The 15605-nt window shown below is 48.4% G+C and overlaps 1 protein-coding gene across 2 annotated transcripts in view; it reads left to right on the forward strand.

Moving 5' to 3' along the window:
• Nucleotides 1-15605, forward strand: part of LOC146857249 (uromodulin-like) — a 297850-nt gene that overhangs the window by 139078 nt on the left and 143167 nt on the right. For both annotated transcript variants that reach the window (XM_085646813.1, XM_085646814.1), the window contains exons 3-4: nt 9622-9723; nt 11116-11321. In XM_085646813.1, coding sequence (XP_085502939.1) covers nt 9622-9723; nt 11116-11321 — 308 coding nt within the window. The remainder of the gene's footprint in view (nt 1-9621; nt 9724-11115; nt 11322-15605) is intronic.

The following is a 15605-nucleotide window of genomic DNA, read 5'->3' on the forward strand; positions in this document are numbered from 1 at the left end:
ACCCACTCTAAAATATAGACTACCATTTTCGAAACCATAGAAACACCAATACCAGTTACTACATACCCACTCACTGATTCCTAGGTCTACACACACATCCACTCATTCACCCATACAGTCACTCATACATGCAATCCCTCATCAATACAGCACTATCATATGCACTCATATACTTATACAGATCCTCACACACTGACACTCACCTATAGAGTTACTCACACACCTAGTCAGTCATGCAAAGAATCAATCACACTCCCATTTACTCACGTATACAGTTATACACACACCACCTCACTTATTCATACAGATACTAACACATACTTAGTCTCTTATACAATCACTAATACAAGCACACACTCATCCATACAGCTACTCTCACAATCACTCACTCTCACATATCGTCATTTATATACTCCAAAACCCACGTATACTGCCTTTTACATATGTCGTTACTCACACATGTACCACTGAGACATCCCTTCACTAACAACACACCCATACACACACTCACCCACCCATACAGCCCTTCACAAATGCACTCTTGAACCCATACACCCCATGAATCACCCACTCACACACTCCGGTCTAAGCAGCACTCTCCCCGGCAGCTCCGCCAGCTGATCTCACACCCGCAGTCCGTCACAAGCAGAGTTTGAGCCTCGCGCCCGACTTTGCCTGAGGTCTTGTGTTTCTTTTCTGGAAAGCTGTGTAATTGCGTATTTTTGTAATTTCTGGGGCATTACTGTTATATAGCGCCTTATCGCTTCCCGCTTTCCGCCGTGTCCTGCTCTTCCACATGCCCGCCCCCTGACCCAGCCCCACTCCCGCCTCCACGTCTACTCCCACCCCCCTCCCCTACATAATGGTGACCGCTGCGAGGAGCGCGTGTAAAGCCTTGACCTCCGGTCCAGGCAGCACTCTTCCCTGGCAGCTCCGCCAGCTGATCTCATGCCCGCAGGCTGTCACGAGCAGAGTTCGAGCCTCGCGCCCGACTCTGCCTCAGGTCTTGTATTTCTTTTCTGGAAAGCTGTGTAATTGCGTGTTTTTGTAATTTCTGCGGCATTACTGTTATATAGCGCCTTAGCGCTTCCCGCCATGTCCTGCTCTTCCACATGCCCCGCCCCCTGACCCTGACCCAGCCCCACTCCCGCCTCCACCTCTACTCCCGCCCCCCTCACCTACATAATGGCGACCGCTGCGCAGTCGTGCTGCTGGCACGCCGTAGGCGCGCTTAAGACAAGCCTGTCTGCGCCTGTCCACGACCCGACGGCGACCAGCACCAGGGACCCTGGTCCTCCTGGTACCCACCGATATGACTCAGCCTCCCTCCACGCTCACAACCCCAGAGGCCATGGCCACTGTGTAAGATCCTCACCCTACACGACCCATGGACAGTTCTCGTGCGGACACTGCCAAAGATCTTTCACCATCGACAAGATGCCCACAGCCACCGAAGGACCACCAACTGAACAATCCACTGAAACCCTGACTTGCATCCTCCTCAACTTGATCTTCCTACACCGACACGCCATAGAGATTTGGGACCTGATCGACACCCTCTCACTCAACATCTCATTCTTCACGGAAACCTGGACCAACGCCACCTCCGGCCCGACATCGCCACAGCAATCCCTGATGGATACAAAATCCAGAGAAAGGACCGCCCACACCGCCAGGGAGGAGGAATCACCATTGCGCACAAGAACCCCGTCCAACTCTCCACATCCAGCACGAGCGACCCCCACTCCAACATGGAACACCTCCACTTCCAGATCCAGACCAGGCCCAGCACCACGCTACGCGGCACCCTCATCTACAGAACCACCAGGACCCTGTGCCCAGCCCACAACCACCATCGCAGAGCTCGCCGCACCGCACCCCATGCCATCACCTCCACAGACTACATCCTGCTTGGGGACCTGAACTTCCACCTCAAAAACAGCCAGGACCCCAACTCCACCACACTTCTTGAGAACCTCGCCATCCTATGGACTGAAACAGCTCGTCAGTACTCCCACCCACAGAGCAGGCCACACCCTCGACCCCATCTTCAGGGGAGGATCAAACATCTGTTTCAGCCACACTACCCAGCCCCTCTGGATGGACCACCACTGCGTCCATTTCACTTTCAACACCACCACCGCACCCAAGTCGGCCCCTTGCCCGCCGCGACAGAACTGGAGCAAGGTCACCGAGGAGCACCTGAACTCTGCCCTCCTCAAAGTCCCCCTCCAAGGCCGTGACCAACACCAACTCCGCAGCCAGGGAATTCCTCCGTTGGGTCGCCGGCTGCGCTGACAAGCTGGCACCTCTCCGCCGCACCACCAAACAATGTCCTCTGAGGGCCGCTTGGTTCACCACCAAACTCCAAGAAGCCAGACGTGCCTGCAGACGCCTGGAGAAAACCTGGAGGAGCCAGAAGACCACGGAAGCACGGAACAACCACAAGAGCGCCCTGAAGGACTACCACCAGCGTATAAGGGACACCAAAAGGACCTTCATCAGAGACAAAGTCAAGACCAACTCATCCAACGTCAAGGAACTGATCAACTTCATTCAGCAGCTCACAAAACCCACCTGCGAAGCCACTGACATCACATCCTTCCAGGAACTCTGCGACAAACTCAGCTCCTATTTCCACCTGAAGATCAAGGCCCTTTACGACAACTTCAGCGAGCCAGCAGGAATCAGCACCACATCACCCACCAACACCGAGAAACCGATCCTCACCTCCTGGGCACCCGCGTCCATCAAACTCATATCCTCAACCATGAAGAAGACGCACTCAGGAGCCCCAACGGACCCCTGCCCCCCTCACATCTTCCACAGGGCCGCCGCAGTCATCGCACCCGAACTAGGACGAACAATCAACTCCTCCCTCTTATCCGGCATATGCTCAGACGACTGGAAGCGTGCAGAGGTGAAACCCCTCCTCAAGAAACAAACGGCCGACCCAACTGACCTGAAGAACTACCGGCCCATCTCTCTCCTCCCCTTTGCAGCCAAAGTAACCGAAAGACTTGTGATCGCCCAGCTGACTGACTTCATCAAAGAAAACTCCATCCTAGACCCATCCCAGTCTGGCTTCCGCAGCAACCACAACACCGAGACCACCCTCCTAGCTGCCACCGACGACATCCGCATGCTGCTAGACCAGGGACACACTGCAGCCCTCATCCTCCTAGACCTCTCCGCAGCTTTCGACACATCTCACATCGCACACTAGCCACCAGACTCCACAATGCAGGAATACAGGGATCTGCCCTCGACTGGATCCAATCCTTCCTCTCCGGCAGAACCCAGAGGATCAGACTCCCCCCCCCCCTTCCTCTCCAACCCCACTGACATCATCTGCGGAGTACCTCAGGGATCTTCACTAAGCCAGACGCTCTTCAACATCTACATGGCCTCCATCGCCGACATCGTCGGACAGCAAGGGCTCAGCATCGTATCCTATGCCGACGACACACAAAGGAAAACCAAAAGGGGTGATGGACGGAGTGTTGAACATTGCAAGCACTCACCCCCAGTCAACTGATCTGGGTTTATTCCATCATCATTCTTTAGCTCACTCCGTCACCCCAGTTCAGATATGGCCATTTGCAAATCAGTCTGACCCTGTGCCTCATGGGAAAAGTCCAGCCCGAACTGCCAAGCCATGGCTTCCCTGGACCGGAAACAAGCATCCTGGGACCGGTTTCTGGCTAATCAGCCGTCATCAGCCAGGCTAGCTTGAATGCAGTGGCAAAGTGAGCAAGGAACCCAAGTCTGGGCATATCCAGCCAACTTAGGGCGAACAAAGCAAAGCCAAAGGGGATGATGGACGGAGTGTTGAACATTGCAAGAACTCACCCCCAGTCAACTGATATGGGTTTAAGCTATCATCATTCTTTAGCTCACTCCGCCACCCCAGTTCAGACATGGCCATATGCAAATCAGTGTGACCCTGTGCCTCATGGGAACAGTCCAGCCCGAACTGCCACGCCTTGTCTTCCCTGGACCAGAAACAAGCATCCTGGGACCAGTTTCTGGCTAATCAGCTATCATCTGCCAGACTTGCTTGAATCCAGTGGCAAAGTGAGCAAGGGACCCACGCTTGGGCATACCCTGCCAACTTAGGGCGAACAAAGCAAAACCAAAGGGGATGATGGACGGAGCGTTGAACATTGCAAGCACTCATCCCCTGTCAACTGATCTGGGTTTAATCCATCATCATTCTTTGGCTCACTCTCATCCTCTCATCCTCTCTCTCACCAAGAACCCAGAAATCAGCAGACTCAGCTTCCAGTAAGGAATGAGAAACGTAGCCACCTGGATGAAGGCCAACTGCCTAAAGCTCACCTCCGAGAAGACCGAGGTCCTCATCCTCGGATCCCGCACCTCCGCCTGGGACAACACCTGGTGGCCCTCTGCCCTCGGGAGCCCACCCACTCTGCAAGATCACGTTCGGAACCTCGGCATAATCCTCGACTCCTTCTTCTCCATGAACCGCCAGATCAACGCCGTCGTGTCCACCAGCTTCAACTGCCTCCGCATCCTCCAAAAAAGACCTTCAAATGGATCCCACCCGACTGCAGAAAGACCGTCACCCACGCACTCATAACCAGCAGACTAGACTACGGCAACGCCCTCTACACCAGAATCAACCAAACTCTTCTACACAAACTCCAAACCATCAAGAACGCTGCAGCCAGGCTCATTCTAGGGACACCACGCCACAAACATATGACCCAACATCTTCGAAACCTCCACTGGCTCCCCGTCGAGAAGAGGATCACCTTTAAACTCTTCACCCACGCCTACAAATCCCTCAACAGCATAAGAGCCCAATTTCCTCAACGACCGAGTCTGTTTCCACGTACCCAAGAGGAACCTCCGCTCCACTGACCTCGCCCTGGCAGAGGTCCCCCACATCTGCAGAAACAGAACCGGCGGGAGAGCCTTCTTCTACATAGCAGCCACATCCTGGAACAAGCTCTTGGTCAACATCAGATGCTCCCCAACCCTCCACACTTTCAGGAAGGACCTCAAGACCTGGCTCTTCGACTGACAAGGAGCTGCTCCCCCCCACCCCCAGCGCCTGGAGACCCTCACGGGTGAGTAGCGCACTCTAAAAAACACTGATTGATTGACTGACACATCTTTGCACAGTCACACACCTCTCACCCACCCACACAGACACTCAGGCACCCATACAGATACGCAGACAATCAATCAGTAACCTATGTAGATGCTCATGTAGATATTCACCAACACGTGCACCCGCTTACACACCAACTGACAAACTGATACAGACATTCACACAGTTTAACCCATGCATTCAGTAAGACACATTTAATCACTCACTTATACAGTCAGTCACGCACCTTCTAATTCATCCATTCAGACACTTATACGCCCACTCATTCTTCAATACACCTTGGCATATATGTATATAAAACATGTTGAAACTTTATAGAAACACACAGTCACTGGATGATGTCATCAGTGATGTCATTTGAGATGTCATCAGTGATGTCATCAGTGATGTCACTGAGCATGTCATGAATGAAGTAATATGTGAAGTCATCAGCAGTGCATTGCGGGGACGAGAGTTATAGTTAGCTCAACTAACTATAACAGCTAAATTTCTCTGGTTTTGTATGAGTGAAATGTCCAACTAACTATAACGTCCCTGAAATCTGTGTTTTTCAGTGAATTTCCAAGGTTTTTTTAATGCTAATTTCTAACTATAGCGTCCCCCGAACCTATGGTTTTTTAAGTGAATTTATATATATATATAAATATATATTCGCAGAAGGCATTTAGTAGTAGTAAAGTTAGGACTCCTAACTTTACTACTGCTAAATGCCTTTTGTGAATACCGAAAGTCGTAAAGTTAGGATTTTGTCTCAGTTTAGTTCTGTAAATCGGCCCCTAAGTATCTACATCTAAGGCCCTAACACCAAACACAGCCAAAGTGTACTAAAAGCAATATGGCTGCCTTTTCATTCTGTAAAAACAGCCATTACCCAATTATATACTGGCTTGTCATTGCCATGTACCACAGCATACTGCAATGTTATCACGGTATACAATGGCCCAAAATATAACTAAGGCCTAGCTGCATTATTGGATTGCGGTACCCTTGAGTCACTCATGGTGTCAAATTGGCAATGCAATACTAAGTCAGACTAAAGTCAGATTTACAAAGGAACGCAAGGACGCCATGCGTGGCACTGCATTGATTGGTAAATCTGGAGGAAAGCAATGCAGCGCAATCTGCTTCTTTTGCGCTACTGTGCACACCATAATCTACTTTGCTGCAAAATTTCACATACATACTTGTGCCACTCCACTGTAGCCACTCCGGTTTACACTATTCTATTCTACTCTACTCTACCCCACTCTACTCTATGCCTCTCCACTTTACGGCACTCCAGTCTATGTCACACCACTGTACGCCACTCCACTGGATGCTACTCCACAATACACTATTCTACTGCATGCCACCCCACTCTACTCTACTCTACTCTATTCCACTGTATGCCACTCCACTGTATGCTATTCCACTGTATTTCACTTCACTTCACTGTATTCTACTTTACTCCACACTACTCAATTGTATGGCACTCTACTCTACGCCACTTCATTCTATGCTATTCGATTGGACCCCACTCCAATGTATGCCACTCCACTGTAAGCTATTACACTCTACCCCACACACTGTATGCCACTCCATTTATATGCCATTCCACTGTACGCTACTCCTTTATACACTATTACACACTACACCACTCCACTGTATAACACTTTGCTTTATGCCACTCCATTGTACGCTATTACACAGTACACAACTCCACTCTACGAAAGTTCACTCTATGCTATTACACTGTACATAACTCAACTTTACGCAGTCAATTCTACACTATTACACTGTATGCAACTCCTCTCTATGCCTCTTTAGTGCATGCCACTCCATTGCAGGCTACTTCATTACACAATACTCTAGTATATGCTATTCCACACTACGCCATTCCACTGTATGCCCACTCCACTCTATGCCACTCAAGTGTATTCCACTCCACTCTATCCCACTACATTCCAAGCTATTCCATTGGACGCCAATCCACTGTATGCTAGGCACCGGGAAACCTTTGGGTAGCTGTTGCACATTACAAGAATAAATAACATAACATATTACACTCTACCCCTTTCCAGTGTATGCCACTCCAGCCTGTGCCATTTCACTGTCCACCACTGCACTGGTCGCTACTCCATTTTATGCTGTTCCAGTCTACGCCACTTTAGTGTTCAACACTCCATTCTCCACCACTCCACTCTATGCTAGTCCATTGGATCCCACTCCACTGTGTGCTATTTGGCTCTACTCTATCCACTGTACGCTATTCCAGTCTACACCACTCAACTGTACGCTGTTCTACTCTATGCTATTCTACTCTACTGCACTCAACTGTACTCCACTTTACTCTATTCCACTGTATGCCACTAATTTTACGCTATTATGCTGTACGCAACTTCAATCTTTGCCCCTCTACTGTATGGTACTCCACTCTACCCCACTCCACTGTTCACCCCTCCCCTGTATGCTACTACACTCTACCCCACCCCACAATACACCACTCCAGTCTAAACCACTTCATACTCTACTCCATGCCACTGTACGCCACTCCAGTGTATGCTACTCCACTCTACGCTATTCCACTTTATGCCACTTCATTGTATGCTACTCCACTCTACTCTACTCCACACTATATAACTCCACTTTACAAAAGCTCTACTACACTCTGTACTCTTTACCAGTTTCTTCTCCACTCTATCCCCATATACTTCACTGTCCAAATTTGCGCTCAACTCTATTCCCTACAGTCTATTGTACAATATTTTACTCCACTCTACAACACTGTATGACACAGCACTCCACTCTGCTGTTTAAAATGCCACTCAAATTTATAACAGTTTCCTCAACTCTGTGCTATTTCACTCCAATGTATGCCATCCAGAGTGGTGTAACATGAGCCCTAGCAGCCCCTGCAATGCGGGGGTGGGGTGGGCCCGAACTCCAGGTGGCCCCCTCAGCAAAAGTGTGAGGTGTTGGACCTGAGAGGGGGACCTCCTCCCTGTACTTTGCAGGGGAGGCCCTTAGGTTTCGGTATTCCACTGGCCATCCCACTCTGTTAATCCACTGTACCCTACTCCAAGCCACTCTACTGTACAACAATCCACTCTATGCTATTCAACTCTATGCCTCTCCATTCCTCTACACTCCACTGTACAGTATTCCAGTAATGTGAAATAGAATGATGTGGTGGTCTGACCAGTGGACAGGGAGGATGTGGTCGATAGTAACTGTATCTTCCTGAGCTATAATGGCGTCCAGGATTCAGCCTCTATAGTGCGTTTGCTCTGTGCAGTGTTGGATAAGGTTATTGTTGAGAAGAAGTTCATTTAGGGATTGGATCAGAGTGGTATTTTCATCATTCCAATGTAGGTTGAGGTCCCCTAGTATTATTTTGTTGGAGTCTAAGAGTGAGCAGTGTGCTATCAGGTCAGAAAGGTGTTCTCTGAAAGAGGGAATGTTGCCTGGCGGGTGGTAGAGGAGATGGCAGTGTATCGTTTTGTTGTTCTTCATCTTAATGGTGGAGGATAGATATTCAAATGTGTTGTAGGAGAAGGAGTCGATTTCGGTTCTAGAAATGTTGCTCTTGAGGATGATTGCAATACCCCCGCCCGATGGTTCTTTTTGTCTTTGTTTATGATTGAGAACCCGGAGGCACAAGCATGTCAAATATTGGTAAGGAGGATTCGTTCAGCCAAGTTTCTGTGATGAACCCGATGTCAATGTCGTGGGTTAGGATGGTTTCCGACAGTTCTGTTGCGTGTTTGGTCGCAGATCTGCAGTTTATAAGCATGCAGTGGGTCGTTGTCTTGTTGTCGGGTTTCTTCTAAGGAGGGGCAATGGGTACGTTTGTGAGGAGGGCTGGTGAGCTCTCCGTTCTTGGTGTGGCCTTAACAAACTTAAAAAACAAACTCTGTTCCATGTACATTGATGAGCTAATATCAATGCATCACTGATTTGGTATTAGCTCGCATGGTTGCCATTGGTTTGTGGAACCAATCTGGAGCACAAAATGGATGAGTCAATAAATGATGTCATAAAAGATAACCACCACCCTTTATCAAATAGACACTATTTGATGTCAGGACTAAAGGACATTTTTAAAGTATGTGAGTGGACTGTTAAACACATTGGCCATTGAGTGGGTATCTGGATATTACTTCCCATATCAGGCATAACATTATGCCAACTTCATGTGCACATAGTTATATGGCTGAACTCTCAAACTGCTGCTCTGCTTTTTAGTCACACACATTGGAACATTTCTAGTTGAATTGACACTTTATTTCAAGATTCAAACAAAATCCGGACACTTTAAATGATATAATGAATTGATTATAATTGGCCCTCAAATATGGGCAATGAGATGTTATTTCACTTTTGAAATATTCTAAAGGAAATACAAATAATTAATCTATAGCATCTTTTCTTACTTCTAATTCATAGCATTGTGCTTTTTACTGATGTGCTTGATCATAAAAGTAACCCAAACCTTTTCTTAGCCTTTCCAGCCCCAATTAGCTGTCCTGCCTGTGCAGCTGATCAAATCTGCAACGCTGATGCTGGGACGTGTGATTGTGACCCGACCAAATATGAGCCTTTAGGTAATGTATATAATGGAGCAATCACATTACTGCCTATTAAGTCTCTCAATTTTAAATAATGTTTAGTACTATGCTAAAGCCATATAGATTAATACTAAAGTCAAGATTGCAATTGTACTGCTAATATTAATCCGCTGGAAGGGGTTCTGAGAGTCCTGGGGACTGAGGTTTTTAACATTAAAATGCATCATTCGTATAAATTGATGGGGTTGGCACAACAGGTTTTCGATGCCAGTCCCAAACGTTTACCCTCGTACATTTTGGAACAATAAATGGAAAACCATTTCCAAGGATATACTGAAATGGGAGGTGTGGGGGTTTAGGTGTGTAACTAAAATCTGGACTAGACTCAACTGGAGCAGATATGTAGACAACACAGCCACAGAAGTATGTTGGCTAGCTGGGCATGGTCTCAAAAAGTGAAGTGAGGTAACCATTGTAGTCTGTATACTGCAGAACATACCAGACCATATGATTAATTCAGAGCTGAACCCCCTAAGAAAAGTTGTTTCTGGGAGCACCTAGTTCTCCAATACTGAAGGCAAAGTCAAGCCTATGTGTGTCTGGTAAACAACCCTCAATTATGGAAGAAGCAGGATGGAACACTGCAGTACAAAAAAGAAAACAACTAACAAAAGGGAACTGAAGGGAAGACAAGGCAAACATGAGGGAGCAAAACTGAGCGTAAACTAGTATGAAATGCAGAAACCTTACAATGTACCAAATATGCAAGGCAAGTTGTTCTTGACTAACTGATAGACCCAGGACATTTCCAGTGCTAGCTTTTCCAGGACTTCTGTCTCCTGAGTTCCATGGGACTCTAAGTTTCTACAGGTATATTCTCAAGTGTTTCAACTGTCTTGCTGCTGTTCAAACATTCTAACTACCTATGCTGGTAATCTACTTCCAACACCAAAACTATTTGAATGTCTTGAGCTCTGACATGTCTGATATTGAATCCTTACACAATTGCATCACGATTACTATCTTAGAAACACAATAGACTATCTAATTACAAATGTGGCTCAAAAATATTAAACTCTGCTGATTCTCTATACTTCCAATAAATGGAGACAGAATTTGGATTCATTTGTTTTGAAAATGCATTGATTGTTCATTTGTAAGTCCTGATGGAATCTTTTTTAATCTATCAGTAATTTAAAAAATCTGTTTTGTTTGACAATGTTTAGGGTAAAATTGGGTAAATTGGCAAATTATACCAGAGCACATTTTGATAAAAAAAATCTGTCCAATTCTTATTCCTGTTATTTCCTACAAATTATTAAAAGGTGCATTGGACTTCACAAAACTTTACCAAGTTTACGTAGCAAAATCTTCACAACTTTGCATGCCCCTTGTTGTTCTTCCTAATGACTTTTGTCTTCCTTTTAGGGGGTTTCAAGTTTGTGCTTTATTGTAATACTAATTATATGGAGGCAGTCCTGGCCACATGTCAGCTGGAGAAAGACATGTACAACCCCAACACCTTACACCTCTCGTATCCTGATTGCCAAGGACAAATAAGGATAAGTGGATCTCAGGCTGTGGTCGTACTCGAGAATGAAATCACCAATGGCTCATGTGGCAACATTTTATCGGTGAGAAAGTGAGGTGTGCTAAAACAGAAAGAGGATTAGCAAAGTAGAATCCAGCCCTTAAAGTACAGTCCTGACTGTATGAAGTATTTGATAAAATATAACTTTCAAAGGCTTACAAAATCTGATTAGTTTGAATGATAACACAAATTTGCTGTGGATTTTGAATAATTCTGTAATCACGTCATTGGTTGTTAACGCCATGATGTGTAATTGCCTGCTGTGACATAACATCATATAAAGTAACTCTCCCAGCAAAGTGTAGGGTTTACATTTATCTTTGTTTAAGATCTCCAGACACAACATTGTAATTCATAGGTGAGGAATTGGCAGATGATAGAATTTATCCATTTTCGAGACTTGAATAGTCTCCACGGCCCCACGTCCCTCAGCCCCACCCTTTCCAATGTATACATGACACCGCTTGCTAAGATCATCCACTCACAAGACATCACCACCATCTCCTGTGCCGGCCAACTCATCCTCTACCTGACGGACAAAACAATCCCCACCAGAATCAACTTCACCATCTTCATGACCATGGTATCAGACTGGTTCCGAATTAACTGGCTGCAACTCAACTCTGACAAGACAGAAGTGTTGGTCTTCAGCAACAAGACCTTCCCATGGGACTCGACTAGGTGCCCGTCAGAGCTAGGACCAACACCCATAGACCATGCATGAAATGTAGGGATCATTTGTCCTAGATGACAAGCTCAACAGGACGGCTCAAGTCAATACACTGTGCACCTCCTGCTTCTACATTCTACACATGCTGTGACAAATCTTCAAATGATTGCCTCAGAACACCAGACGGACCATCACACAAGCACTCATCACCAGGAGGCTAATCACTCTCTACTCAGGAGTCTCCAAACAACTCCTACATAGACTCCAGACTATCCAGAACACTGCTGCAAGACTCATACTCGACCTCCCACATTGTACCCACATCACACCACACCTCAGGAAGGTTCGCTGGCTCCCCATTCACAAGCGCAGCCAATTCAAACTTCTCACGCATGCATACAAAGCCATACACAACACAGGACCAGAGTACCTGAACAGCAGCATTCACTTTCACCAACCCAAAGACACCTACACCTATGCTATGCCTTACTCTCACACACACATATTCCCCATATCTGCAAAAGCAAAACTGAAGGTCGCTCATTCTTCTACATCGCACCAATGACATGGAATAACCTCCAACAAAAACATCAGAGCCTCCTCCTCATTTCTGAATTTCACAAGAAGCCGAAGACCTTGCTCTTTGTATAAGCAACGTAGGGACCACAAACCTACACACATGCTCAAGTGCCTGGAGACCCTCTCGGTGATTAGTGTTCTATAGAAATCAATATATCATTACATTACTAGTAGGATGGAAAATTGAGAACCCTGCGAAAATTCTGGTTTGTTCTGGGGTCGGAATTATAAAGTTTGCAGAGTTTATTGCACCCAATAACTACACTATATCTGAACCCCCATTAAATTCTGGTAGGCCTATTTGCCACAATTTAACAGGGAAAGACACCCGATCAATCAATCAATCAATCAATCAATCAAGTATTTGTAAAGCGTGCTACTCACCCGTGAGGGTCTCAAGGCGTTAGAGGTGGGGGGGGGGGAAGCAGCTACTGATCGAACAGCCAGGTCTTGAGAAGTCTCCTGAAGGTCAGCAGGTCCTGGGTTTGTCGCCGGTGGGTGGGAAGGGTGTTCAATATTTTGGCGGCGAGGTGGGAGAATGATCTGCTGCTGGTGGTCGTTCGGCGGATGCATGTTACGGTGGCGATTCAGAGTGTAGGATGTGAGTCGTTCATTGAGGTATGCTGTTCCGGCGTTGTGGGGTGCTTTGTGGGCGTAGGTAAGGAGCTTGAAGGTGATCCTCTTGTTGATTGGGAGCCAGTGCAGGTCTCGCAGGTGGGCAGTGATGTGGCTGTGGCGAGGGATTACGAGGATGAGGTGAGCAGAGGCATTTTGAATGCGTTGGAGTCTTTTCTGGAGTTAGGTTGTGATTCCTGCGTAGAGGGCGTTACCGTAGTCCAGCCTGCTGCTGATGAGGGCTTGTCCTGGTTTCGGTGGGGATCCATCTGTAGATCTTGCGGAGCATGCAGAGGGTGTTGAAGCAGGAGGAGGAGACCGCGTTAACTTGCTGGGTCATAGAGAGTCCAGGATGAACCCCAGGTTGCGAGCGTGGTTGGTAGGTGTCGGGGAAGTTCCCAGCGTGGCCGGCCACCAGGAGTCGTCCCATGCGGAGGGGGTGGAGCTGAGGATGAGTTCAGTGTCAGAGTGTCAGAGTTCAGTTTCAGGCGGCTGGTCTTCATCCACTCTGCGACGGCCATCATTCCTTTGTGGAGGTTGGATTTGGCGCTGGCTGGGTCCTTGGTGAAGGACAGGATCAGCTGGGTGTTGTCAGCATATGAGATGATGTTGAGGTAATGCGCTCGGACGATGTTGACGAGAGGTGCCATGTAGATGTTGAAAAGGGTCAGGCTGAAGGATGATCCTTGGGGTACGCCGCAGGTGATCGTGGTGGCTTCGGATTGGAATGGGGGGAGGCGTACTCTCTGGGTTCTACCGGTGAGGAAGGAGGTGATCAGTTCAGGGTTTTGTCGTGGATCCCTGCGTCGTGGAGGCGTGTGCACAGTGTTTGGTGGCAGACGGTGTTGAATGCGGCCGAGAGGTCCAGGAGGATGAGGGCCACGGCTTCGGCATTGTCCAGCAGGGCCCTTATGTCGCCGGCGGCGGCGATGAGGGTGGTTTCGGTGCTGTGATTGCTACAGAAGGCAGATTGTGAGGAGTCCAGGATGTTGTTCTCCTCCTGGTAGTGGGTCAATTGTCTGTTGGCGGTCTTCTCAATGACTTTCGCCGGGAACGGGAGCAGGGAGATGGGTCAGAAGTTCTTGAGGTCCTTTGGGTCTGCCTTGAGTTTCTTGAGTTGGGCGTGTTTCCAGCTCTCCGGGAAGGTAGCGGTCTTGAAGGAGCTGTTGATGATCTTTCGGAGTTGGGGTGCGATGATGGGGCTTGCTTTGGTGAAGATGTGGTGGGGGCAGGGTCAGAAGGTGAGTCGGAGTGGATGGTGTTCATGATTTCGTTGGTGTCTTCGTCATTGACGTTGCTCCAGGAGAGCAAGAGGTCGGTGTGTCTGGTGGGCGTAGAGTCAGGGGTGTCGGCGTCTGTTGTCAGTGTCTGGATGTCGAAGCTGTCATGGATGTCTGCGATCTTGCGTTGGAAGAAGGTGGCCAGGGATTCGCAGAGTTCTTGCGACGGCGGGATGTCATTGGAGCTAGCACTGGGGGTGGCGAGTTCTTTCATGATGTTGAAGAGCTCTTTACTGTTGTGTGCGTTGTTGTCGATGCACTCCTTGAAGGAGGTCCTTTTTGCAGATCGGATGAGTTGGTGGTGCTTGCGTCTGGCGTTTTTGAGGGCTGCGTGGTTGTCTGGTGTCTGGCTGTGGCGCCACCTCTTGAGGTTGGCCTGGAACCAGATGGCTCTCGTGCCGGAGCACCTGTTAGAGGGTTTCCTGATCGGAGCGAGGGTGTTGGCACAGCTGTTGATCCATTGTCTGAAGTTGTGGGCCGCTACATTGGTGTCTGAGGGCTCGGGTGGCGGGCTTCGGGCGAGGGTGGTGATAACCTGGTGTTCGGTGACTTTGTTCCAGCTGCGGTATGGGATTCGTTGAGGTTGGTTGTGCACGGTGTGTTTCTCGAAGGAGAAGTGGATGCAGTGGTGGTGGGTTCAGTGGAGTTCGGTGGTGTTGGTGAAGGTGACGTGGTTGCTGGTGGAGAAGATGGGGTCGAGGGTGTCTCCGGCAGAGTAAGTTGGTGTCGTGATGAGCTGTTTAAGTCCGAGGTTAGCAAGGTTGTCAATCAAGGTTGTGGAGTTGCTGTCGTTTGTGTTCTTGAGGTGGAAGTTCAGGTCTCCGAGGAGAATGTAGTCAGTGGAGGCGAGGGCGTGCATGCTGATGAGGTCGGTGATGGAGTCGCTGAACTGCGTTCGGGGTCCCGGGGGTCTGTAGACAAGGGTTCCTCTGAGGGTGGTGGTGTGATTGACGTGGATCTGGAAGTGTAGGTGTTCGGCCGTGCTGAGGGAGTCTTCGGTGTTGGTCGAGATTCTGATGGTGTTCCTGTGGACGATGGTGATTCCTCCTCCTGGTTTGTTTTTTGGTCCCAGTGGGTGATCTTGTAGCCATCCGGGATGGCTATGGCTATATCGGGCGCCGAGGAGGCTGTTCATCCAGGTCTCCGTCAGGAAGGTGATGTCCGGGGAGGATGAATCGAGCAG

Source organism: Triturus cristatus, chromosome 3_2 (assembly GCF_964204655.1).
Source record: "Triturus cristatus chromosome 3_2, aTriCri1.1, whole genome shotgun sequence".
NCBI classification, from domain to species: domain Eukaryota; kingdom Metazoa; phylum Chordata; class Amphibia; order Caudata; family Salamandridae; genus Triturus; species Triturus cristatus.